Source organism: Eucyclogobius newberryi, unplaced genomic scaffold, assembly GCF_026437365.1.
Source record: "Eucyclogobius newberryi isolate DKJ021-1_F unplaced genomic scaffold, fEucNew1.0.hap1 SCAF_14, whole genome shotgun sequence".
NCBI classification, from domain to species: Eukaryota; Metazoa; Chordata; class Actinopteri; order Gobiiformes; family Gobiidae; genus Eucyclogobius; species Eucyclogobius newberryi.
Window position 1 is genome coordinate 15208808 of NW_027315768.1, and position 25746 is coordinate 15234553.

Genomic DNA, 25746 nt, shown 5'->3' on the forward strand with positions numbered 1-25746 from the left:
GTCTATAGGAGTTTTTGTTTATAGGAGATCTTCTACTGAGAGTGTTTTTCAAACTTCCTATAAGTGATCTGTTCTTTTCTTCTGTATCTACCTCTGTATCTACCTGCGTTGCATCAATGAAATTTCCCCATGTGGGACAATAAAGGAATATCTTATCTTATCTTATAGTGAAGTAAAGGAATAATGCACTGTAAATGCACTATATATATCCAATCCATTATTATTCATTCAAAACATTTATGATCTATGGGTTACTCCGTATAGTGTGTAGTCTATAACACATGATGTTAAAACAACAACTTGATGGCTATGTATACCCCACCCATTCGGAAAAGGCGAAATAGGCTTTTCTATTGTCCTAAACGGCACTACATTGTACTGCTGAACTTCAAATGCCTGTTGGTGTCTTTGCAGGGCTGGCTCCTGGCATGAAATTTCATATATGCTCAAAATATTTAAATGTGTAGATCTTATCCTATCAGACGTGTGTAATCATTTACTCAACTATGTATATTGTGTAACTTGTGGCTTTAAAACATTTATACTCTTACTTGAGTGAAAGTTTGGATTACTCTTCCCAATGTATATCTACGCGACAGTGACAAAAGCTTTATTTTCACAATATTTATAGGGTAATGTGGTTTGAACAACTGTGTTTCTTACACCGATCTTTCAAAAAGTAAGTTTTCACTCATTTTTATGGTCTATCATTTAAAAATATTTCGTGGAACACAAAATACAAATGTAAAGAAACAGCGTCATCTGAAGGATAAAGTAAACTATTACAACAGACTGCCTGTGCTGGAACAGGAGGCATATCGGTGGAAGTGCATTGCTAAAATATATGCTTAACAAACCCTTGTACATATGTACATTGTGTACATTAGTAGATTTAAAGCCAACCTGCCGGCATGTTACGCACAACTTATCTGCCTTGTATCTGCAAACTAATATATTTAGCAATATTTAACAATTTCGCGTTTCATGTATTGCATCAATATTGACCCTCGGGATGTTCCGTAGCACGCAGCTGCAGACACAACGTGCAAACTAGGTGGAACTGAAGCAGAGTTAGTTTCGATAAAACGTCAACATTTCAAAGGCTTTTATCAGGTTGTAAGTATTACTTTTAACCTAATGCCTTAAGCAGCTTAAAGTTGCCTTAAAATGGAAATAAAAAATAACACCCGGCACATTTCGTTTCGACGTGTTGTTGGAGAAAGTGTACAAATGTTAAAACGGACATGATACTGATGTAATACGGTAGATGCTGGGTTGATGAAATTGAAACTGAAAGGATTCATTTCTGGCTTTTATACATTTAAAACATTTATTTTCAGTGTTCTGGATATGCTGGTTGCAATGTGGTAAATTTGCTAAGCTAGCACCTTAGCTTGCGTAAAATACTCAAAATAAAACATGCTTTTCAAAGTATGCAGCAACTACAATAGTAATATAAAACAAACTATTGCGTTTAAGTGGAAAAACCTTTTAGTTTTTTTTTTCAACCTATGATCCACATGTGACCAAGCATCTGCATATTTATGTCCCATAGAACCATGGCAGATGAAGAAATGTCTCCTCTTGAGCGCAAAGTGACACGGCAAATTGAGGTATGTGTGACATTGACACTTGTACTTTCAAAACGTTCCTAAATCTTTAATCTTTGTATCAGTACTACTTTGGGGACCATAACCTCCCAAGAGACAAATTTCTCAAGGAACAATTGCAGCTTGATGATGGCTGGGTCACTTTGGAGACGATGCTCAAATTTAACAGGTACATTGCAATATGTATTTTTTTCAATATCATAATTATTTCAGTCAGAATAAAATAATTTGATGTATTCTATGGATCCAGTATTTTACATGGTCTGTTTCTGTGCTCCACCCTATTTTCCCTAGACTGAAGTCCATAACGACAGACAGCACTGTTATTGCAGCAGCACTACAGAAATCAAAGACCGGTTTACTAGAGCTAAGTGATGACAAGACTAAAATCAGAAGATGTCCAAACAAACCTTTGCCTGAAGTTAATGATGAATACAAATCAACAATTGCACACAAATCTGTGTACATGGTAAGGTTTTAGATGAGTGAGTGTGTGTGATGATAACCTAATGTGTTAACCTAATATGGCCATAACGGGGAAAATAGGATTATAAAATCTTAGATTTATTCTTAAAAATCCATAAGGATGTATGTCCATGCTTATTTTCTGGATTGCCTGATCACCTGGAACTGAAACGGATCATTTTAGTGCCTTTTTAAAACATTGGCATAGCTCTAAATGAGGTGGTGGAGCCACCTCATTTAGAGCTGTGGCTCCACCACTGGACAGTGCTGAACTTCTGGAAATTCAGCACTGTCCATTTCTAATCATTGAGGCTATAGTGATACAAACCGTGATCTCATCCCTGTCAATGCAGGTCTACCATCAAAAACAGACACTTTACACCTCTACATAGCCTATGTAATGCTTGGGGTGTGTGACGGATGGATTTAGAACTTGCAGATGGTTTTAGTTACCCAAGTGTACATAAATTGTGAGTCAATCAAATGGGAATAATATTGTTTATTTTGGCCAATGGACAAGGCAGCCTTGTAGAAATAAATTGTTGAATGAAGTCTGTTTTTAGATGTTTATTAGTGTAAAGAATAGACTCCTTGATGTGACTTTGAAATTTTCTAATGTAGAAAGGTTTTCCTCTGGAAACTTCTCTGGATGAAATTCAGGAGTGGCTGAGTGGAAAAGGCAACATAGAAAACATTCAGATGAGAAGAAACCTACAAAAGCAGTTCAAGGTAAGTGTAATCAAATGATTGTAGTGATTATGTTTGTTGCTTGAAATGACTTGAGGAAATCTATTGACAGGGGTCGGTGTTCATCTGTTTTGACACTGAAGAGGCCTCAAAGCTGTTCCTAGAACGTTCAGACATAAAATCATTCAAGGAGAATGAGATGCTTGTGTTGTCAAGGTTGGTCTTATCAACACCTTTCAAAATATTTGGTATCCCTAACACTACTGCCATTTGTGTTTGTAGAGAAGCCTACCATGCAAAGAAAACTGAGGAGAGAAAACAATATAAAGCAGTGAATAAAGCTAAAGCTAAACAGTAAGTAAAGCCACAAATCAGAGTCATGAATCCACTATTGTTAAATATGTACTTATGAACTAAACAATTGCTATTTAGGGACAAAGAAAAACAACAGAAACAAACTGAAGACAAAGAAATGGTGAGTCCTACATGCATTTAGCAGTCCAGGTGTGTTGCAGACTGGTTAATTTCAGACCTGCTTTTATGCTTCAGGATTTGCTCTTGGATGAACAGACTGGATGTCTGTTAAAATTTTCTGGAGAGCTTGAAAATGTTTCAAGAGAAGACTTTCATGACTTATTCTCTGGCCATGGAAAAATCAAATGGGTAGATTTTACAAGAGGTGCCAAAGAGGTAAACTATTGAACATCTATGAATATATAATGCATTTTATTTGGAATGAATTGGATTGTAATAGATAGCCTTTCCCCATTCGAACTAGGGAACCCTCCTATTTGATGGAAATGCAAAGGAAGCCTTTGATAAGGCCAAAGAGGCGAATGAAGGGGAATTGAAAATCAAGGACAACACTGTTACATGGAATGTGCTTGAGGGAGACGAGGAGAAGGAAGAACTAAAAAAGATAATTGAAGCTCAACAAGAATCGTACAACAGGTCAAGAGGCAGAGGTACATCTTCTATGAATTATTCCTTTTTCTGCTGGTTAAACTAATTTACATTGCCTTTTGGAAAACATGGTAACATTTATCAAAGGTCAACCATTACACAGTGAAATTAAAATGAATAGTTAGAATTCCTTCATAGGTTTTGCCCAACTTCTGCATGTTGGAAAACTAGCATCACTGAAATAATTTGTAGATATTAAATTTAATTTGAGTTGTTTAAGGATGGCTTTTAAACAATTTTTTTCTTGATTCATTGCATTGCCAAGGTGGCAGACGTGGAGGTGGACGAGGAAGAGGCGGCAAAAGGGGTAGGGGTGGCGGCAGAGACAGAGATCAAGGAAGAAATCAATACCAAGGAAAGAAGACGAAGTTTGACAGTGATGATGAGGGAGATGATGAAAACGGTAAGCACTCTACCTGAACTTGTCTTTATCTGCAGTGATTGTTATATAAATTTATATTTATTTATTTTTATAGCACCTGCTGCTTTGAAGAGGGGGCTAGAAGAAGCAGAAGCTCCTGCAGCCAAAGTTGCCAAAACAGAAAATGGGTCTTAAGTTATAAAAATCAAATCACTCTAATTGTCATTTGTAAAACATTTATATTAAACGACAAACTACAAAAATTACTTTAACCCATTCCATTACAACTTTCAGGATTTGGAGAATCTTATGAAATCCACCTGGATATCCACCTAGAAAGAAAGATGTATCAATTAACCTCTGTATCTCTTACTTTAGTAGTGTAGTGTTTATTTTATTATAATTGTGAACAACAAACGTAATTTTTTTGAGCAAATCCTTAGAGTGAAATGTTTGACAGCTATTAAGTATTTACTATTGCTATGTTGAAGTGTAAACAATCGCAAAGATTTTTTTTAGTTTGCATAAAAAATGGTAAATAAAACCTAAAAATTAAGTTCAACTTTGGAATTTAATTTTACATCTGGTTCTACAAATTAGGTACTTACCGATTTCTTTTTGTGAAACTTGTAAGAGGCAGGTAAATCATATCGTAGTTCTGTAAACAACCATTTATTATGTTAAAACACATTCAATTTCATTTTTGTGTTTTGATTTTGTCTCACCTGCAATTACTTCCATTTTGACACCCCAATCATGTGCCTTTTTCTGTATGTGCTGTAAGTGACATAGTTTAATGGTTTATTTCTGTTTGACTGATTTTAAAAAAAGGGGAAGCCTTACCTCTCGTGTTGATGTTTTGTGAAGTGAATACACAGTATTTTTTGCCAACATTAAAGCAGTCTTTAGGAATTTCATATCAATCCCTTTTAAACAGAAATACAATCAAAGGGGTGGCAAATTGACTATGTCACAACGTGTGTCTCGACATTGGCTGCATAACTATGTGCTCACCTTGATTGTGCTTTGTTCCAAATGGTGGATTCATAATTACTGTGTCAAATTTGGAAGAATAGGCCTCTACCTCCAAAGTACACAAGTCACACTGAATTAGGTCCAAGTTGGAAATGTCAAATTCCTCCGCATTTCTTCTGAATATCTCCAAGGCCTCATTATCGATGTCAAAACCAACACAAAATCTTCAAAAAAATTGTAAGTCTGACAGGTCAACCCTTAGTAGAATATATTTTAAGACATTTTCTTACCCTGCTTCAAGCACAGTGGCTCCAATGCTCAATACACCGCACCCACATCCCAAATCTGCAACCAGTTTTCCTTCAATGTCATCAAACGTATTGTGGATTGTGTAAAGCATACATGCTGAAGACGGGGCACAAAGCAAATGGTCAAAACGCTGCATGTATACAACAAATCATTGCACCGTGCCTTACCTGCAATGTGGGGGCTTGTTGGATACTGTTCAAACAATACTTTGGGCGATTCAAACGTCTCGACTTGCTGCAAACAACTCTCGAGCTCCTTGAGTTTCATTACTATACAGTCAACGAAAATGTATTTCTGTGTTTACATTAATCTCCTGTATATTCGTACAATCAGCAGATCCATGCGCCAATAAAGTAAACTTCCGCTTTGCGTGCAACTAAAACATTCCTCCGACTTCACACAAATTTGCCCAAGAACAGTTCCACTTCCTCATAAACGTCAAACCAAAAGCATGATATCTGATCATAAGTGTTTGAACTGTAGGGTATGTGTATTTGAAGTAAACCCAGCGGAACAAAATCAAACCATAACCGACAAAATATTCCTTAGAAGTGAATCAAAACGTATTGTGCAAAAACTTGGCAATTGGCAACATAACATTTATTGATTAATTTCACAATAATTTTGTGGTGAAAAAAATAGTGCTAAAATACAATGTTTTCGCATGTTTAACCTCTTACTGCAGAGATAACGCCCATCCGTGCCCAAGAGAAGACATCGCGAGAATTCACGAGAACATGGAAGCAGAACAACAAAAATAAATTTGTAGACAAGCAGTGAGCATGATGGCGGCGTCGCTGCTGCGCCGGGACAAGAAGGCTACTGCTACACATTTGAAAGCAGACCTTGCCCAGGCTGACAACAGCTCCGGCCTTCGGCAGCTTCAAGAGCTACTCGATACTGTCTTAAATCCCGAGAAGCCTGCTGCGGACAGTGAAGCTCTGGACTGGTGCAAATGTCTGATCGCTGGAGGCGAAGGATTCGAGGAGTTCTGCAGAACCGTCCGCTCCTATGACAACGCTACCTTGTGCGGCTTGGTCTGGACGGCTAATTTTGTGGCGTATCGATGCCGGACGTGTGGCATCTCACCTTGTATGTCACTTTGTGCCGAGTGTTTCAACAATGGAGAACACACTGGACATGATTTCAATATGTTTAGAAGCCAAGCTGGTGGGGCCTGTGACTGTGGAGACAGTAATGTCATGCGAGAGAGTGGGTAAGTGCAAGCTAACTGCTAGCAATGTAGCTACGCTAACGCTACCTCTGGTCAGTAAACCATCACTGACTTGACAGTTCTGTAGATCAAGTGACACACACTGGTACATACATGTCCCAATTGTAATTTGGCCTCTTGTTTTTTTGTTTTTCAAGCTACGACTCATATCTAAATTTAGCTTAATCATAAACGTAACGTTAATCAATTCAGATATTTTATTTATTCATTATTATTTAGTTTGTTTTATGCAATACACGCCGTATTGTAGCCACGGGCTGATTTTCATCCGTTGTCCCTCAAACGAGGCAATGTTACATTGTGATTGTTTTTGTTACACCTGCTTGTTATCTTTTTTGTCCTATTTTTTCAGATGGACATATTTGATTATTAACTGCAAACATTTGTTCAAAATCCATACGCATGCTTTTGCTACCAGATTGTCTTCATGCGTACACAGATGTGAAGGATATATTTACATTTTTATTCTGTTGATTGAGAGTCAAATACATCTTAAACTTAAAATATTAAAACCCTTCCAAATTGTTACTTGTGTTCTCCCAAACAGATTTTGTTTCCCGCATAGACTAAGAACAGGGGAGAATGTACCCACAATACCCCGAGATCTTCTCCTAATGTCTGAGATGGTCCTTCCTCGCTTCATTCTGTGCATTATACAGTATCTGAGGGATGGTTACACAGAAGCAGGTTAGTTTTTTGCCATTCAAGTCTATTAGAACTGTGGCATTGCGTTGTGCTTATTACTCTTATCTCACTTCACCAGACAATTCGAGTGAGAGAGATCTGCAGAAAGTGCTGCAACAGCTGGAGCCGCAGATCTCTTTCCTGGAGGAGCTTACAAAGATGGGAGGAGCAATGAGAACTGTGTTAACAAAGATCTTGACCAATCAGCAAACATTCAAAGAATTAAGCATGGGTAAATTGCAATTTTTTTAAAAATCATTTTTTTGTGATGTTTTTTGAAGACCTTTGAAACAATATGTTGTCATACATAATCACATTGTTTTTGTACCTTCTTGTGGAGAATCTGCCAACTGAGATTTGCCTGGAATGTTTCACAGTATAGCATTAAACTTATCTATTTCCACGTGGTTGTTGCCACCAGTTCCCATTCAGATCTTGGTATGTTTTGCAATAAGAAGACAAATTGAATTAATGCAATCTAGATAAATTGTTATTGCTTTGCTTAGCATATTCCACAATATAACATGATCTCAAAAGAAACGGGCAGGTGGCAGACCCTCCATACATAGGGCATCTTTAACATCAAATAATGTGATTATCCATCACAAATTATTTCAAAGTTCAAGACATTTTTATTTCAACATTCGGAAATTGTAATTGCTTACTGTTATAGGCCAAGAGGATAATCTTTATGCAAAGAAGAACTATGAAAAGTATTTGTCAGCACTCAAGAATTCAGGTTTAGTGACTGTGGAGGAGAAAAGCCAAGGTGCAGCTGATGCTGTGGCTGGTGCTGAAGGTGGTGCAGGGGCAATGTTGTTATTAGGTAAGATTCATTATTCTTTTCTCAAATTGGTACTGTAGGTTATTGTTATATGAAATATCGCAAATTTATTTTATTAACAAATGACTCCACCCAAGAGCTAACTTGAGTAATTTGTTTGTTCTTGTTTTTAGGAGGCTCTGTACCTGGTAGCCCAAACGAATCTGTTAAAGATGTATGTGTGCCTTACTACTTTTATTAAAATGTTTTGTGTTTTATTTCTATCATTTTAATCATGGCATTTTGCATCTTTCTAATTTACTAGGAAGACCAAGATGCTGGACAATCTGTTGGACAGAGGAAGAGAGTTAAGCTAAGTAGCAGTACCAAAGGTGACTATCATGCTGTTGTGTTTTTAATATGTCCCTTCTTTACAAATGTGTACAATGTTCTACCCTATTTTCTCTGCTTTCAGATCCCTGCATAATTGAGTCTTTGAAGCATAAATGCTTTTTGGAAGAGTTGCTATTCTGGACTATAAAATATGAATTTCCCCAAAAGATGGTGACCTTTTTGCTAAACATGTTGCCAGACCAAGATTACAAGGTTTTTAAAGATAATTAAAAATGTTTAGACCATTTGCGCATGTTCACTTATGAACCTATTCCCACTGCATAATACAAGCTGCAACATAACATTATTTTTGTTTTCTGCCTATTTTGTCTTGCTGACAGATCACGTTTACAAAAACATTTGTACAACATTATGCATTTATTATGAAAACACTGATGAAAAGCCACGAGTCTGATACCATGTCAAACCGAATTGTACATATTAGTGTGCAACTGTTTAGCAATGAGGAGCTTGCTCGGCATGTGACGGAGGAGTGTCAGCTATTGGACATCATGGTCACCGTGCTTCTCTACATGATGGAAAGCTGTCTTATTAAAAGTGAACTTCAGGGTAAGTAAACTATTCAACGCATGTGATTCATCCCGTGTTCAGGTAGCCAATGTTTGTGTCAGCAGCACTATATTGTAACACAGAATAAAATGAGCATTTAAAAATTACATTTTTTTTTTTTTTTTTTTTTTAGATGAAGAAAACAATCGTCATGTTGTAGTGAATTGCAGTGAGGCCCTGCTGAAAAACAACACTTATTGGCCATTAGTCAGTGATTTTATCAACATCCTTTCACACCAAAGTGTTGCAAAAAAGTTTCTAGAGGACCATTCCTTGCTAATGCTGTGGATGAGTTTTGTGTCATTTTTCCAAGGTGGGTAATATACATAATTATCTGTTGCAGTATAATCTTTACGAACATATAAGGAAAGAAAAATGCATTATATTCTAATATATATTTTTGGTAGCATTTATTTTACTCCATTGAAGGAATTTTAAAAATGCAGGAGATTTCAAAGCATAAAAAATTTGCTAAATATTTTGAGGTTTATACTAATTTTCTTACATTACCAACTTGCATATCTACCAGTACATGTAACTGTCTATTTCAGACAGCTATTTCAAAAGCTGCCATTAAGTGAAGGGTAAATTGGTAAAGAATCTCCTGGAGGAAGTTGAGTTGTTAAGTCTTTGTTAAAATTGTCACCGGTCCTGGTTACTTACATGTGGCCTGGGAATCCTAAAAATACCTCGTACTCTTACACAGTGGACTTAAATGTCCACTTGCTGCACGCACTGTCACTATCACATTATATGCATATGTACTACTCTGCACTTTGGTTTACAAAGTGGTTCACTATTTATGCGTTCTTTAGCTGGTGGTATTATTATTATTACATTGACTATTTTAATTGGTATTTTAAATTTAAAACTACCAATAACTGTGTAACTGCGACTCTTACTCCTTGTTCTTTCAAGGTATGAATCTTAATAAACGGGAGTTAAATGAGCATGTGGAGTTTGAGTCTCAGACATACTATGCAGCATTTGCAGCAGAGCTTGAAGCCTGTGCCCAACCAATGTGGGGTCTTCTAACTCACTGCAAAGTAAAAGTAAGACCTACCCCATATTACTCACCAATACCACGCAGATATCACTTTCTGCACTTAATCTTAGCATTCATTGCCTTTTCTTCTCTCTTTCCAGGATACCCAAGAATACACAAAAACTGTGGTTCGATACTGTTTGGAGACTTTACAGATCTGGTTTGATGCCATTGGATTCATTGATGAAGTAAATGAAACGCATGATGCAGTTATTTACAAGTCTTGTCCTGCCCTGATGCTAATACGTTTATTTTTCTTCTAGCCCGCTCCTAATCAAGTGACATTTCACTTACCATTGCACAGATACTATGCCATGTTTCTCAGCAAGGTATGTTAAAGCTGCTGATTTATTACTTAACATATCTGAGAAGAATAATTACTTCAACATACATAAATTCTGGCCAAATATTTCAGGCCGTGAAATGCCAGGAGTTGGACCTGGACAGCCTCCTACCTGACCAAGAAATGCTTATGAAGATCATGGTCCATCCTCTTCAAATACAGGTCTTTTTTTAACCAAAGACCTGGTAATTTTGTCAGTATTTGTGACAGTAGTAAAGAGTATTAATTTCTGTGTAGGCATGTCTTTCTGAGATCCATAGCAATATGTGGGTCAGAAATGGTCTTCAAATCAAGGGACAGGCTATGACTTATGTGCAGTCACACTTTTGCAACTCAATGATTGACCCAGACATCTACCTTCTCCAGGTTAACACATATTGGGTTATGACATTTATTTCAATTGAAAAAATTGAAATTGAATTATGACACATTTTGTTCCTGTTAGGTCTGTGCATCAAGACTAGATCCTGATTACTTCATCTCAAGTGTCTTTGAAAGGTAATTTATAGACGCTAATGGTATGGTTTCAGCGTATATGACATGCATGTTATATTATTATGTTTTAAATCTAGGTTCAAAGTGGTTGACCTGTTAACCATGGCATCACAGCATCAGAATGCTGTGTTAGACTCTGAACAAGAAAGACCGATGCTTGAAGGAGCTCTGACGTTCTTAGTCATTTTGACTAGTCTTCGCATTCATTTGGGTAAGTGTTGTCACTCACTGTTTGTTTAGGAAAGCAACTGCCTGGGTGTGTTCTGTAGGTATTTGTGATGTCACAACTGTATTTGTTCTGTATTTAGTTCTCTATTCTCTCACAGGTTTGTTGGCAAAAGCTAATAAAACTGAAATACAATAGTTTGAGTTGGGCAACCACTAAAATTCATATCAAATTAAACAGTTTGTACTATAGATACTATAGTTTCTCTGTTGCTTCAAATACATTTGACAGGTTTTCTAAATATGTCAGTACCTATACAGGTACCTGCCCAGTCGAAGTTTGAATTTGAAAAATCAAAGTTTCAAGTTAAGGGGAGTAAAACTGAACTCCAAAACGGAATCCCTCTGTCTAAGTCTTCATTAACCAACAAAATCACACATGCATAAACAAGTAGGGAAAATGTACATGCAGAGGACGCAGTTTACAGACCGTTTTAATACTTTATTCGTAAAATCATAACTATTGTGTAATAATTGAGATGGATTCTGGCCCTTGTTTACAATATGGGTGGCAACGGATGAGGAATTCCCTCATAACGATGTCACATCTGCATCTCATGTCAGGAAGTAATGTCAAAAACGTTAATAAATTTGTAGAATAAGAAAAATGGGCAAAATCTTTAGTAAACTCTTAAATCTAATCATGTTCACTAAGTTTTGGTGAGATATATTTAGTCTAACTCCATGTCAAAGTGGACGCATGCCGCAAGCCAACAAATATGTGTACATTGAATAATTTATTTTACAGGAATGTCAGATGATGAAATCCTTCGGGCTGAGATGGTCTCCCAGTTGTGTATGAATGACCGTACACACAGTGCATTGTTAGACCTTGTATCCTTGATTAAAACCTAACAATGCTGTTTAGTCTACTGTGACACTCCGGAGCATATTTTTCTTTAACACATTTCCTCAGATTCCTGAAAATCCAAATCCAAAGAGTGGGAATGTATCAGGAGCCTGTAGCTTTGAGGAAATGCTTTCAGCTGTTGCTGACTTTAAAGCACCAGTGTTTGAGCCGGGAGGTTCAATGCAACAGGGCATGTACACACCTAAAGGTATGTAACTAGGCTTCAGTGTCACTGTGATTAAATTACTTTGTAAATCTTACTGTGTCCACTTGGGGGCAGCATTGGCCTTTTTTTTTTTTTTTTCACTGTATCAGCAAAACGTTTTTTCTTCTCTCAAACAGCTGAAGTGTGGGAGAAGGAGTTTGACCCCATTATGGTTGTTTTAAGAACAGTCTATCGGCGTGATGTTCAGTCCGCCATGGACAGATACGCTGCATTGTAAGTTAATTCAGCTACATTCAGACTGTGTGTGTTTAATCTATGGTCAATTTCCCTTTTCTTCTGTATTTTCATGTTCTGTGATTTTGGTATTGATTGAAACGGCTTTGTTGACTGTGGTAGGCCCCATTCTTGCTCTACAAAGAGAAAAAAAATCAGATCTACATGGGTTGTCAACTCAATTCTATGTAAATGTCTTGTCATGCAGCGCATATGACAGGTTGAACTACTTATCTGACAAAGAGGGTTTGATAATGTTTGCTAAAAATCCTTTAGTTTTCCATTTTGGTCTTTTTCCCAAGCAGATGCGATCACAGGTAATTGTATAATATATATAATATTTAGTAGCCACCATGCTGAACTCAAAGGTCAAAGTTAGTCTAAATTACACAGTAGTTATGATTAGATTTAGTTTGATAAATTAATGTTTAATGAATGTCACCTGACTATAGATTCTTCAAATCTGTTTTGCACTACTTCCTGTATTGTTTAAACTTTTCTTTACAATTTGTCAAAAACTGTAAATGTCACCAAAGTAGTCCAACTAGGGAAGATGTTTAAGCAAAATCATGCTGTAGTCCAACCTGTCATGTGCACTTAGATGCAGACCTGTGAATATAAATTTCCGTGTTTTTGAAGTGGGTGCAAGTTATGGGTGATAATTCATGTAATGGGTGTTGCACGACACTTATTATCAAATGTGCCCTTACGGTAGACTATGAAACGAGAAAAATAGTATGATGTGGGATCTTTAATCAACATTTTCTAAAATGTAATTGTTTTCGACCATTTGAGTTATTTTTTTTTTAAACGTTGGAATGAAAAACAATAGAGCTGTTATAGCTCGTTCTCACTCTGAACCGAGGCTTATGTTCACTATATGATTGATCTGGTTTTGTACTGTGTAGCATTGATTCTATCGTGACGGATAGTTAGACTATGCAGCAGGCTCAGTTTCTAAGGCTTCAAAAAGTAAATATTCCCTACCCCCACTGTGTGGGATTCATTTTCATTTTTACAAGTCTAGACTATCGTACGTAAATACAGTTTTGGAGATCTTTGTCACGTCTCCAAAGAGCATGGGAATTGTATGTGCACTGAGCTTTTATGTTTGCCTTCTCCAATCGATGCACTGCAGCTGCATAATTATTAGTTATTGTTATTTTTGTTCACTTTAGCTTGAAACAGTCTGGCACTCACACTGGTAATCCATGGCCCCCATATAAAGAGAGGACTGCACTGCACCCATGTTACAAAGGCCTTATAAGGCTGTTGCATTGCAAGACACTGCACATTGTGATATTTACACTTCTCTACAAGGTGAGCCATCCACACTGATTCATTTGACCTAGATGTTCACCTTCATAATTTTGTCTCCATACATAAATGGGCCAAATCTTTTTTTAGCAGTAAATTGACCCATTTTCTTAACAATCTGTGCAGATATGGATGGATCATCAAAACATGTCAGAGCATGTGCTCTGTATGGTCTTGTACCTGATTGAACTTGGTTTGGATAACCAGGTTCATGACATGAAGCCTGATGAGGTGAGATATATTCACCATACATTTTTGTCTATGATTTGCACATTTTACTTAGTACTCTTAGTACACATTTTACTTAGTACTTTCTTCTAGGAGCCCTGCATCGAAGAGCACTGTCACGATAGCTGGTTCCCTGGAACAAACCTTCTTTCCAATCTGCACCATGTCATTAACTTTGTGAGGGTGCGGGTTCCTGAGACGGCACCTGAAGTCAAGAAAGAGGCTCCTCCTAGCACGAGCTCAGAAGCCTCTTCTTATGGACAGGTAATAGAGCTGGGTTTCGATTCAAATTTCAAGAATCGATTCGATTCCGATTTTTACGTTTCAAAATAGTTTTTTTCCGATTTCTCTGATCCCATCCGATTCGCTCCGATTTCGATCTGATTTCCGATTCGATCCGATTTCGATTCGATCCGGGGGTAAATGTCATTAAAAATGAAATGTATTTGAACCGTTTCCTTCACTTCATGACTGTGTAGAGAAGCAACATATTAAAACTAGTATTATATCAATATTAAACAGCAAATCTTACAAGTATTGGTATTTACTGATGGCTGGAAGACTGATGAAAAGGTTAAGGGTCAATGATAATCCAGGAGTCCTGAATTATCTTTAATATATATATATATATATATATATATATATATATATATATATATATATATATATATATATATATATATATATATATATATATATATATATATATATATATATATATATATATATATATATATATATATATATATATATATATATATATAATATTTTTTTTTTTTTTAATTATAAAATTAAAAAAAATCGATCTTTGGACGTACGAATCGGTCATTAATATGCGAATCGATTAAAAATCGGAAAATCGATGGATAAGCGTCACTGGTATTACCGAAATTTGGTTTGTACACTGATGATGGTGTACAACCCAAAGTGCTGTAATTCCTTTTTAAGTGATGTTTTAATTTACGGCTGGATTCTCAGATAGAATTATAGAACACATTAACAACATTAAAATGTTATCTACATCCTCTTGTATATAATTGTTACTTTTTACATATTCCACAGAACTCAAGGCGTCTATCAGGGAATTGGAGAGAGGTAGCCGTTTATTCATTGAAGCTACTAATGAATTTCATACTTGGTAGTTGTCAGTCTCTTTTAGAAAAATATTTGCACATTGTTTGGTGCAGTTATTTGGTGCCTTGAAGTGTGTATATTTGAAAATAAAGCTTTGCGTCAGCTGCTCCCCCTTTTGAGTGCAGGAACTAATTATGTGTGTAATGCAGGCCTGGGTAAATGCTTTTTAACTGCATGTCAGGGTGATTGATGTTGCTGTGACCAGGCTGTAAGATGTATGTTTATTTAACAATGCTGCTCATGTCCTTCTTGTCAGCACAGGGCATGACTGTCCTTAGATGGTTCATGTGCTTCTGAAACCGGATGATATGAACACCAATAAGAGTATAGTTCACTATTTCTGCAAGGTTAGCTGCAATATTGAAATTAGTTGATTTTTGCATGATTTGAAATGGAGTGGGAAAATGTCATGTTTGCAGCTTTGCAGCATTTGTCAAAGCTCTCGTTAGATGGTTTCCAGTTCAAACTCGACATGTATCATTATCCTCAAGAAGCCTCTCTGTTTTTACAGAATGTTCGTGAAGCTCAAGTGTTCAGCTTGGTGGCAGAACGCAGAAGGAAGTTTCAGGAGATTATCAACCGGAGCAACACTGAAGCTGCCCAGGTCGTCCGGCCTAAAAGCTCTTCAACACGCTGGGTTCCTCAGGGAACACCCCCGCAGCTGGTGACAGAGATCTTGGAGATTCGAGAAAGCATGCTGTCCCTCCTGTTAAAGCTCCACCAGAAACTGTCATCCAAGCAGAACTCTCTGTCAGCCTCATGGCTGGATGATATGGACACGAGCCGGCATGCCCATGGAGATGGCATCACAGCTATTGAACGCATCCTTACCAAGGCATCAACGCGCAGCTGCCAAATCAAGCGAAGCATTCAAGACATCTGTGGAAAAGTCTATCCTCCAGTGCCACCGAAGAAGAACAGCCCCACTGACAAAAAGACTATGGACAAAGAAGAGAGGTAATCTTATACAGCAGTCCTTGATGTAAAAATATATTGTACTCACTCACACAGTTAGGTTCCCATGCTATTTGGGGACTTGCCTAACTTAACCTATTTGCACACATAACTTGAACTTTTGTTGTTAATTTGATAATAAAGGATCTACATCATGGGGACTGGATTTTTGGCCCCATGAATTTAGTGTCTTCACATCCAAGTCCCCAGATTGTGATACCCGCTACTCACTCTCCACACTCACAAACAATGCGATGTATATAGTGGACACAGAATGTACACCTTATTGTGTTTTTGAATCAGAAGGATTTATTGCCATTTGTCAATGAACAATACCATTTGTCAATGAACAATAATTCACGAACATAGGAACTTGTCCTGGTGGTTCGGTGCAACACAGACAACAAACATTGAACACTTTATTTTATTTAGGATGTACATATCATGCCATTTTGTATACTGATCATCCTGACAAAACGCCAACAGAATTTTTTTTTTTGTTACAGGCGACAGAGGGCCAGAGAGAGACAGCAAAAACTGCTCGCAGAATTTGCCTCCAGGCAGAAGAGTTTTATGGAAACAGCCATGGATGTTGGTAAGAAAACCGGCTTACATTTCTCACTGACTTATAATGTTATGCGAATATCCCTTTGGATGTGTCTCATTGGGAGAAAAAAAACATATAGTGCATATTTTGATTACATCTGGTCATTTGTCCTTTTTATAATTGTATTTGTTCCATTTCACAGAATTACCAGACACAGAAGCGACTATGGATTTGGGGCCAACTGAAGTGATGGAATCTGAAGTGCTTTATGACTGTGTAATCTGTGGCCAGAGTGGTCCTTCAACAGAGGACCGGCCCACTGGCTTGGTCGTTCTCCTCCAGGCATCTTCTGGTACAATTTATTGGTTTTCTTTTCTTGTTTTGATCTGGTCCCGTTGAAGTTTTCTTTTGTGCTAAACTATATATTTTTAAAGTCCTTGGGCATCGAAGCAAAACCAAAGACGCTAAAAAGCTCCCAACTTCAGATGAAGAGCACATTTACCCTTCAGACACATGTGGTGTGGCTCATGATGTCAGGCTTACACAGATGCAGCGATTCTTCAATGATGTGAGATGCAGACTAGTAATTCATAGCTAACTATACTTTAAATATGTAACATTTAATAAACCATTTTACCTGTGTTTTCTTCCAACTTATTACTGGTGCAGAGTTCTTGTCTGCAGTCGGTGTCTATTGGTTGGGATGGTGGCGTCTATGTCCAAACCTGTGGACACACTTTGCATATAGATTGCCACAAGTCATACATGGAATCTTTAAGGGTAAGATGATCTTGACCTATTGGAATGGATAAGATCAATACATTGAGATAAATGCTGACTTGCTGCTTTCAGGAACTATACTTACACTATTAAAATCTGAATTGAATATTTTACATTGGCTGCATTATAGTAATTTAAGATTTTCTTTTCAGAATGACCAGGTTCTCCAGGGTTTCTCTGTTGACAAGGGGGAGTTTACCTGCCCGCTCTGTCGACAGTTTGCCAACAGTGTTATCCCCTGTCGTCCAGGCCGTGGCACTGAGACTGGTGCATGGCACACGCCAACCAACAAAAAGAGTTGTGTGCTTGTGAAGGAAGTTGAGGAACTTCAGGAGAAAATGGGCTTCTTTCCTGTAAGCGTCATACACCATGGATTTTAATGAATGCCTTTTGTGTATGATATATTCAGATATAACTACTTGGTGTTTTCTAACAAAGTGATCCGGTGTTCTTCTCCCTGGTGTTCTATGGAATTCCGTTTTATTATTAGTTGAAGAAAGTTCTTGGTATACTTAAATACAATAAATGCCATACATTTAAATATTGACATAATATTACTTTGTTAAGACGGAGTCCACCTTGAGTAAAGAAATGGAATTGGTAATCAAAGACATCAAAAATGCCACGCAGAAGAAGTACATGGACTATGGCAAGAACCCAGGCTCTCCTGATAACGACTTTCTCTTCATGTACTCTGTTGCACGGTAAGCTTCACTTATGTGTTTTATATATGTGTGTATGTACAACAGTGTATACAAGTTGTTTCTGGATACAATATGAGCACATTTATTTGTTCAACTTCAGGGGCATTTCATTGTTGCAATACAAAGTACAAGAATAGCAGGAGAATAAAAGGTTACAACATTGCACATATTGCCAGGGTGAATGGCACATGTGCAGGGCTACCAGTGCAGTGTTCATCACACGCAAAGGCCTGTGGAACCTCTCCTTCACACAGCAAGATCAGTCTGTCGCTGAAGCTGCTCTCCAGAGCAGACAGGGCATCCTGCAAGAGGCAACACTTGGGGTCTAACATAGATGCGAGTTTAGTAAGGCCCCTTGTGTCGACCCCCTCCTGTCCGTGTTGTGTCTTAAGTCTGCTGTGAAATAAGTAAAGAGAAAAGGCATCTTTGATTTACAAGTGCATACTTGTTTTGGCCAACCAGCATGTATGTTAGAGAAATTCAATATCCATGGGTTTCACAATGACAAAAAAATTAGGACTGTTGCCATAGCAATGAACAATTTAAAACAAATTCTTATGTCATTTAAGTGGGGGAAGTAATCTTTAAAATGCATCTAGCAGGAAGCTGAAAACCCACAAAATTCAGTTCAATAATTAAAGCCAGTTTATACCGGTACATAGTCGCCTTTTTAACAACCCCTTATGCCTCACCAGAGCCCACTTCGGATTGTGAGCTTGCTAGAGCATAACCATTGAGACTATTTACCTACCCAACTCAAAGCTCCACCCTCAATAGCGCTCTCCCTTGACTGTGTTTTGGTGCCCGTTGGCTCTGTGAAGTTCAATGAACAGTGCAAATTGCCTGAGGAGTGGAAAATTCCTCTGTCACAGGGGCGCTCTTATCAGCAAAGCCAGATGGAGCTTCACCGTAGCAGAATTATCTATGTGAAATTGCTTTTTTCTCTCAGGAAACCTTAGAATATAACCCACTTTCTTGCAATTGCATTGCAATGAAAACAAATCCAGATCAGATCCGAGAGATTAGCGTCACAATAGATTTTTTTCCCTGTAAAATAGCTCTCCGAAGGGCCTGCGTGAAGAGTTTAAGCACGAGAGTTCGAGCTGCTGGCAGTGGGAACAGCTGGGGCTAAGCTTTTCCACTACTACTACGACTATACTACAACTAAAACTGTCAAGGCTCAAGCCGCCTGCTCAAAGATGTCCGTTATTTGACATGGCACTTTTTTTTGGTAAAATAGGCTCAATAAATGAAGGGTTTTAGCAAGCAACATCTTAACTCTTCCCACTTGGCTGACAATTTTTACTTCGTTATACAGTACTATTTCGAATATGATGGTGCTCAACCTGAACAAAATTGGCCTGCACCAATAGTCATATTTGTAGTTTGCCTGACTTGCCAAAAGGTTTTCTCACTGTAAGTTAACTATATAGTTTATTTTGGTATTATTGCTCTATAGAGTTTTGATTTATTATGGTTCAGTCTTGTAGAATCAACACTTATTTATTTTATTTTGTTTAAAATAAAGTGTCAAAATGGAAACTGTATTGTTAGTAAATTATTATTTTTTTAAATTTATTTATTTATAGGAGATCTTCTACTGAAAGTGTTTTTCAGACTTCCTATAAGTGATCTGTTCTTCTGTATCTACATCTGTATCTACCTGCGTTGCACCAATGAAATTTCCCCATGTGGGACAATAAAGGATTATCTTATCTTATGTGCTCCTAAATGACCTGATCATGTCACCACTGAATTCACTCTGGTTGGTGCTTGTGCCCACATTGGCTCTGTGTGTGTGTGTATATGTATGTATGTGTATATGTATGTATGTGTATATATATATATATATATATGTGTATATATATATATATGTGTATATATATATATATATATATATATATATATATATATATATATATATATATATATATATATATATATATATATATATATATATATATATATATATATATATATATATATATATATATATATATATATATATATATATATATATATATATATATATATATATATATATATATATATATATATATATATATAATCTCCATTTCAATGGATAAATATTTTGAATACATATATTTAGTGACACACGAGGAGAGTCGTATGTGTTTCATTTTCTTATTCTACCTCTCTAAATCATTGTAATTTATTGTGTTCAATATGTTTTTCTTTTCTTTCTCTTAGGACTAACTTGGAGCTGGAGCTAGTGCACCGTGGAGGGAATTTATGTTCTGGAGGAGCCAGTGCTGCTGCCAAGCGTTCATGCCTAAGCAAGTGGAACCATTTCATATTTTTAATGCGGTTTACTTAGAGGGAAAATTACACTTCTATGGGTTATGAATGGATAACACATAGCGTATTTAGATTATCACGTTACCTTTTGTTAGTTTAAAATGCAAAATTCATATTAAAATTTCCTTTGTTTTTGATGCTCGGAATCTCTCCCCCACCTGCCCCTGCGCTAAACCCCTCCCCCTTCACAGCATCAGCACAACTCAAGCTCACGCAAGTTTATAAAGGTTAAAATAACAGTAGTAAACACGAATGAGAGCATTTAAAAAGTAATTATTTGCGTATGATAGCGCATCACTAAAGCCAACAAGTTGCAATTTACGTAGAATGAATGAGTCAGTGTTGTAGCTGTGTAGGGGGAGCAGAATACCTGACAGGAGGGGCGAAGTGAGAGCCCAGACACTTCCTGGTTACGTAAACTGTCTACTGTATTCGAATCGTTACATATCGTTCTGGATTGCAGCGTTTTTTAATAGTGCCTAGGAGAGATCCAAGACTGCTCAAACATCCATGAATTACATTTAAAACCACTTCAGGTAGAAAGCTGTTTGACCCACTGTAGATTCTGAGATATTAGGATAACAACTTTTCCTCTTCCAGATCAACTTTTCCATGTGTTGGCAATGCACATGCGCCTGTACAGCATTGATTCAGCCTACAACCCCTGGACCAAGCTGACCCAGACCCACAGTAGGCAGGCAGCGTAAGTCATGGTTTCCTCTGTTGTTACTGCATTCATCTATACATCCTTTCATGCTTTCTACATCTCTTCAGTACATTTGACCCCAATTTGAACCATCAAAGAACCATTTTGTTCCCTCTCTAAATGACTCGATGAGCAGGGAAAGGCTGTTAGAAGCAGAGAGGAGCTATAAGAGGGAAAGACTGTCCGTGGTTTCCATAGATACCAGTAATTGCTGCATCCGCCACATTATCAAGCACTCATCATAGTCCAAAGCAAAATCCCCCTGTCAAGCTTCTGTTCTCACAACTGCCTTACACTGTCCTTCTTCTCATTTTGTCAAAGACGACATCCATGTCCTTAAGGTTCTGTGTGAAATCATTATTAGCTTGCATTGCACAGTGAATAGTAAAAGCTCTGAAACTTGGTGAGCTGAACTAGCACCAACAGGCAGAGCATTTTCTGAAAGCACTGCATTGTCCTATGACAATACTAAACACAAAGGCATTAATTTACACATTTTAAGATTCTATTTCTTGTACATTTTGAAATGTCTTAATTTCTCAAACGTATGTTTCAGTGGTTTTGATGAGGAAAGACCTGAAGTTCCCATGTTGTTCCGAGATGTTCCTTCCTTGCTTATTATTTTCATCTTGACCATGCCACAGCCTCTTCGAAAAGGTACATCTCATGTCTCTCTGAAAACTGCAAAAGAAAACAAAATAAATAGAATGCATGATGAGATTTTTTTTTTTTACAAACCACAACAAACTGAGAGGAACAAACATGAAATATTTATAGTCTTAAATGATCTTGTCAGTGACAAACATACCGCTGCTAAGCTTAAGTAATACCGTTGGTACCTTTTAACATTACTATAACTATTTAGATGAGATTTACTCTCAATTGGCACAGGATTATGAAAGAGGTCACAAACTAGTTTTAATCGATCATTTGTTTTAGACTTTCTTTTTACCCCAGCAATCTAAAGTAAACTCTTCCTAGATTGAGTTGGATCAAAAACGAAATACTATAATGTTTTCTTGTGCGTCTTCCCACAGAGCACTTCACGTGTGTGGTAAGGATGCTGTATAACCTACAGTTTACACAGGCTTTGGCAGCTCTTTCAACAAGGTTCAGCTCAGAAGAAAGACAAGCCTGGAGTTCATCTGGAGCACTGAAGAGGGTAATGTTCTCAGTATAAGCTTTTTAACACTGACTGCTCATTTGTGCAAACCTAAACAAGTGATCTAAGAGCGGTAATTAAAGGTCACGTTGCTTTTTTATCCTGTTATACAAAGTAATCCATGCTCTTTTTTTTTTTTTTTATGCCTCTATTTTATATGTTTCAATTGATGTGGGTTGATTTCTGTCTACCACAGACAGCTGCAAATAGTGATAAAACATTTGATGCCCTGTTGAGCCATGTTATCAGTGAGCTCTCTGAGGACAAGCGTGTCTACACAATGAACACCGAGGAAACACCAATGGTGAGTCTTTTACTTCTATATTCTATACTCTTAAGTTCATTTGAAGGACCATATTCTAGTTGTAACTAAGTAAGCGCTGATTTCAAATGCACTCCCAGCTGACACTGTTACTGAGTAATGTTTGTCTTTGCAGCTCAGCTCTAGTGTGTGGTCTCCACAGTCTATAGAGTTTGGCCTTCAGCAGTTCTGCCTCCCTTTCCTTCGCCTGTCCTGCCTTCTGCAGCATCACCTTTATGGAGACAACATCCCTGGTTGCCCAGTACGTTTCACTCATTTGAATTACTGAATTATCACATGATGAAAATTAATATTTGGTCATATAATGATGTAGTGTTTTGTCGTTTCGTGTTAATGTCATATCGTGAATCATTTTATGCACAAACTCTTCAGGCTACTAACTGTAATTGTTCCTTTTTCAAATATGCAAAAATGTATATTTCAAAAGTACATTTATACCTTCAACATGGTTAAACAGATGTGGATAATGAAGTTCATATCATTTATATTTCTTGATTATTTGATGTAAGTCCAAATGTGACCCTGCTTGTTTTAGGAGCAGGAGGAGTTTGCGACCTTGGCCACTTCTTTGGGGCTGTTCCCCGCTGCCTCTCAGCCCTCCTTCTCTGTGCTCAGTGCCTCATGTTTGGAGTGGCCTGTTAGTGCATTTGACTTGATCACTCAGTGGTGCACTGAGGTCATAGGCCTCTCACAGATGCAGGCTGAGCAGTCTCTGGTGAGTGGATGTAAGCTTTTGGTTTTTGAAAAGTCTTCATATTTTAATGTGAAACCTTGAATGTTTAGACACTGCTCGTCCAAGATCCTGAGTGGACAGCACCTCGTCTTCTCCAGCTCCCAGACAATTACAACGTCATATTTCAGTACTACCACAGAAAGACCTGTAGTGTCTGCAAAAAGGTGCCAAAAGACCCCGCCCTCTGCCTTGTGTGTGGGGCCTTTGTGTGTCTCAAAGGAGTTTGCTGCAAACAGCAGGGCATCTGTGAATGTGTTTTGGTAAGATTTGTGTCATGCAAAGTACACCAGTAGCAAGAGCTGATAGTTTGGGTTAAGTTTTCTTTCTTTTTTTTCTTTTACAGCATTCGCAGCATTGTGGTGCTGCCACAGGTATTTTTCTGTTGATAAATGCTTCCGTGATCATTATTATCCGTGGGCATCGTTTCTGCCTGTGGGGCTCGGTGTACCTCGATGCGCACGGCGAGGAAGACCGGGATTTACGGTTAGTCAAAATGAGTAGTTTCACTCATCACTAATATCTTTAACACTACTGTATCTATAAGTATTTTTTTGTTTCGAATCATTTCTTTCAGCCGTGGAAAGCCTCTTTTCCTGTGTGAAGAGAGATATAGGGTGCTGGAACAGCAGTGGGTGTCTCACACCTTTGATCACATTAATAAGCGATGGGGACCTCACTATAATGGACTCTGAAATTTTAACTCTATTAAAAACTGCAATCCATGACAGGTTTGTTTCTGCATTATGTGTATGCCTTGGTAAAATATCTGGGAACTCTTAAATGAAAACAGTAAGTGAGAGGGCCACAGCCTTGGTTTATGTGACGTTTGGTGTACAATCGAGTTTACCATGTGTGTTAAAGTGATTTGTGTGGTTTTCAAATGGAAAACTTTTGCTTAGGTCAAGAAGCACAACTTTTTCCATCAACTTATTTGTTAAGGAATGAGCTTGAAGCTGTCCTTTATTATTTAGGGTGATTAAATATATCAAGTGCTGAATATGCCTAAAAACATTTGCACCAATTATGATTTCATATCCCTTTTATCTATCAGAAAGTGTGCTGCTGTGTGTGCTTGAGTTAAGCTAGGCTTGATCAGCGTAGCAATGGCATTACAATGTGCACTCACTCTGCTGAAGATGGGAGGCAGTACAAGTCCATGAACACTCGAGTTTTTTTTGCAAGCACAAAAAGGCTCTATTTATGGGCCAAGTTGCAATCCATCCTCAGGATTTTTTTGTTTTTGCTGTTGGAAGTACATTTTAGATTTTACATATTGCTGCTGCTCATTGTTGGTGTAATTTTAACTTTTGTGAAGATTCATTTTCAAAGTTGTGCTTTGAATTAAAACGGATGGCTGGGAATGTTGATTAAATCATTTTATTTAAACGGTAACCTCAGTTTTTGTTTGGTTCTACATTTTGCTTTACTGCTCTTTCAGTGAGAATCTGTTGCCAAGAGGTCACATTGCATTTTTTGTAATGCATTTAAGTATGCACATGACACAGGTGACATTAAAATTCATTATGTCAAGACCAGGTAGTGGAGATTAATCGTTAAATTATGAAATTCAAACACATTTTCAAAGAAACTTAAAGATTATTTTAAAGTGTGCTTTTCAGTGTAAGAAAGGATTTATTGCCCTCGGAACCTGCCCTTTCACTTTGTTTTATCGATTGCGCACCCAACATACATATGAATCCCTCTTTGTGCATGGGTGTAAATTTAAAGCTGCATTCCAACAATTCAAGACTGACAGACTTTGACATCTGTTGTGCACTGTGCATGTCATCATTTAACTCACCTTTATTCAAGTGTCTTGGCTACATATATTTTGTGGTTCTTTTTTGATGACACAAATCATGTGCCTGCAACTCAGAAGTGTTTTTCAGGCATTTGGCACTGCAGTTCAACACTTTGTGTTTAACACTTGAAAAGGTCATCTTGAATTCATGCATGCTGCTTTTCTTGGTTTCTTATGTGTTGTTTTTGTAGAACACACTTTGTAAAAGACCGTAACCAAATAGCCAATGAGTAATATGGGTATAAATTGTAATTGAAAGCTCTTGTTTGCTTATGAATGAAGAGAGAATACAGTACATTACTGTAGTTGATGACTCAAACCTTATGAGTTTGACCAGAAAGCTTGACCTAGACATTTAATGCAAAATGTATCATATGTGAATAAAATATACCACACTAATTTGGATGTGTGTGTTTTTACGAGGTAAAACTACAGCCAACAACATACTGTTCACACATTTTTAGTGCATATAACTGGTTTGTATGTTTTTCCCTAATACTTTTTACATGTTACGTCTCAGTTTGAAGAAAAATTGGAAATGAAAAATGGAAAATTATAGCAAGTAGTGTGGAGTTCTATAAAGGAATGTCATCCATAAAATACAGGGACAATTTACACGCAACAGACG

The 25746-nt window shown here is 37.3% G+C and overlaps 3 protein-coding genes across 5 annotated transcripts; 2 read left to right on the forward strand and 1 right to left on the reverse strand.

Moving 5' to 3' along the window:
- Positions 1–1009: 1009 nt before the first annotated feature.
- On the forward strand, positions 1010–4648 carry ssb (small RNA binding exonuclease protection factor La). The gene is made up of 12 exons (XM_072444422.1): positions 1010–1116; positions 1556–1613; positions 1676–1779; positions 1905–2079; positions 2697–2804; positions 2875–2978; positions 3045–3116; positions 3195–3237; positions 3312–3452; positions 3541–3727; positions 3991–4128; positions 4202–4648. Exons 2-12 carry the CDS (start codon positions 1560–1562, stop codon positions 4279–4281), a joined length of 1206 nt encoding a protein of 401 aa, XP_072300523.1. The 5' UTR covers positions 1010–1116; positions 1556–1559; the 3' UTR covers positions 4282–4648.
- On the reverse strand, positions 4306–5745 carry mettl5 (methyltransferase 5, N6-adenosine). The gene is made up of 7 exons (XM_072444423.1): positions 5538–5745; positions 5352–5466; positions 5101–5285; positions 4930–5012; positions 4812–4863; positions 4695–4744; positions 4306–4418 (listed from the first exon to the last, which is right to left on the reverse strand). The coding sequence occupies exons 1-7, from the start codon at positions 5635–5637 to the stop codon at positions 4377–4379; spliced, it is 627 nt and encodes a 208-aa protein (XP_072300524.1). The 5' UTR covers positions 5638–5745; the 3' UTR covers positions 4306–4376.
- Positions 5746–6126: 381 nt separating this feature from the next.
- ubr3 (ubiquitin protein ligase E3 component n-recognin 3) lies at positions 6127–25517 on the forward strand. Of its 3 annotated transcripts, XM_072444419.1 has the most exons (41): positions 6127–6586; positions 7152–7291; positions 7368–7520; positions 7962–8114; positions 8246–8286; positions 8377–8443; positions 8527–8657; positions 8786–9014; positions 9148–9327; positions 9933–10066; positions 10161–10247; positions 10323–10388; positions 10475–10564; positions 10640–10768; positions 10848–10900; positions 10975–11108; positions 11871–11956; positions 12039–12180; positions 12315–12411; positions 13590–13731; positions 13855–13959; positions 14050–14220; positions 15019–15051; positions 15602–16047; positions 16551–16639; positions 16794–16943; positions 17026–17159; positions 17261–17371; positions 17524–17724; positions 17939–18075; positions 20287–20372; positions 20995–21097; positions 21657–21757; positions 22138–22262; positions 22459–22566; positions 22700–22825; positions 23120–23299; positions 23368–23577; positions 23661–23800; positions 23892–24045; positions 24369–25517. In XM_072444419.1, the coding sequence occupies exons 1-40, from the start codon at positions 6153–6155 to the stop codon at positions 24007–24009; spliced, it is 5562 nt and encodes a 1853-aa protein (XP_072300520.1). In that variant the 5' UTR covers positions 6127–6152; the 3' UTR covers positions 24010–24045; positions 24369–25517. The 3 variants fall into 3 exon arrangements, with proteins under 3 accessions (XP_072300520.1, XP_072300518.1, XP_072300521.1); XM_072444417.1 differs by having other exon boundaries at positions 23892–25517; XM_072444420.1 differs by having other exon boundaries at positions 8249–8286; positions 23892–25517.
- The last annotated feature ends 229 nt before the right edge of the window (positions 25518–25746 follow it).

What these genes read in the sequence shown, in the direction of transcription:
- ssb (XM_072444422.1), top strand. Translation starts at nt 1,560, where the DNA reads ATGGCAGATGAAGAAATGTCTCCTCTTGAGCGCAAAGTGACACGGCAA. An exon ending in ACGATGCTCAAATTTAACAG is followed by an intron (nt 1,780 to 1,904) that starts GTACATTGCAAT and finishes TATTTTCCCTAG; the next exon opens with ACTGAAGTCCATAACGACAG. An exon ending in AATAAAGCTAAAGCTAAACA is followed by an intron (nt 3,117 to 3,194) that starts GTAAGTAAAGCC and finishes ATTGCTATTTAG; the next exon opens with GGACAAAGAAAAACAACAGA.
- mettl5 (XM_072444423.1), bottom strand. Translation starts at nt 5,637, where the DNA reads ATGAAACTCAAGGAGCTCGAGAGTTGTTTGCAGCAAGTCGAGACGTTT. An exon ending in GCCACTGTGCTTGAAGCAGG is followed by an intron (nt 5,286 to 5,351) that starts GTAAGAAAATGT and finishes ATTTTTTTGAAG; the next exon opens with ATTTTGTGTTGGTTTTGACA. An exon ending in TGGAACAAAGCACAATCAAG is followed by an intron (nt 5,013 to 5,100) that starts GTGAGCACATAG and finishes TCTGTTTAAAAG; the next exon opens with GGATTGATATGAAATTCCTA.
- ubr3 (XM_072444417.1), top strand. Translation starts at nt 6,153, where the DNA reads ATGATGGCGGCGTCGCTGCTGCGCCGGGACAAGAAGGCTACTGCTACA. An exon ending in TAGTCTTCGCATTCATTTGG is followed by an intron (nt 11,109 to 11,870) that starts GTAAGTGTTGTC and finishes TTTATTTTACAG; the next exon opens with GAATGTCAGATGATGAAATC. An exon ending in ACCCACAGTAGGCAGGCAGC is followed by an intron (nt 21,098 to 21,656) that starts GTAAGTCATGGT and finishes CGTATGTTTCAG; the next exon opens with TGGTTTTGATGAGGAAAGAC.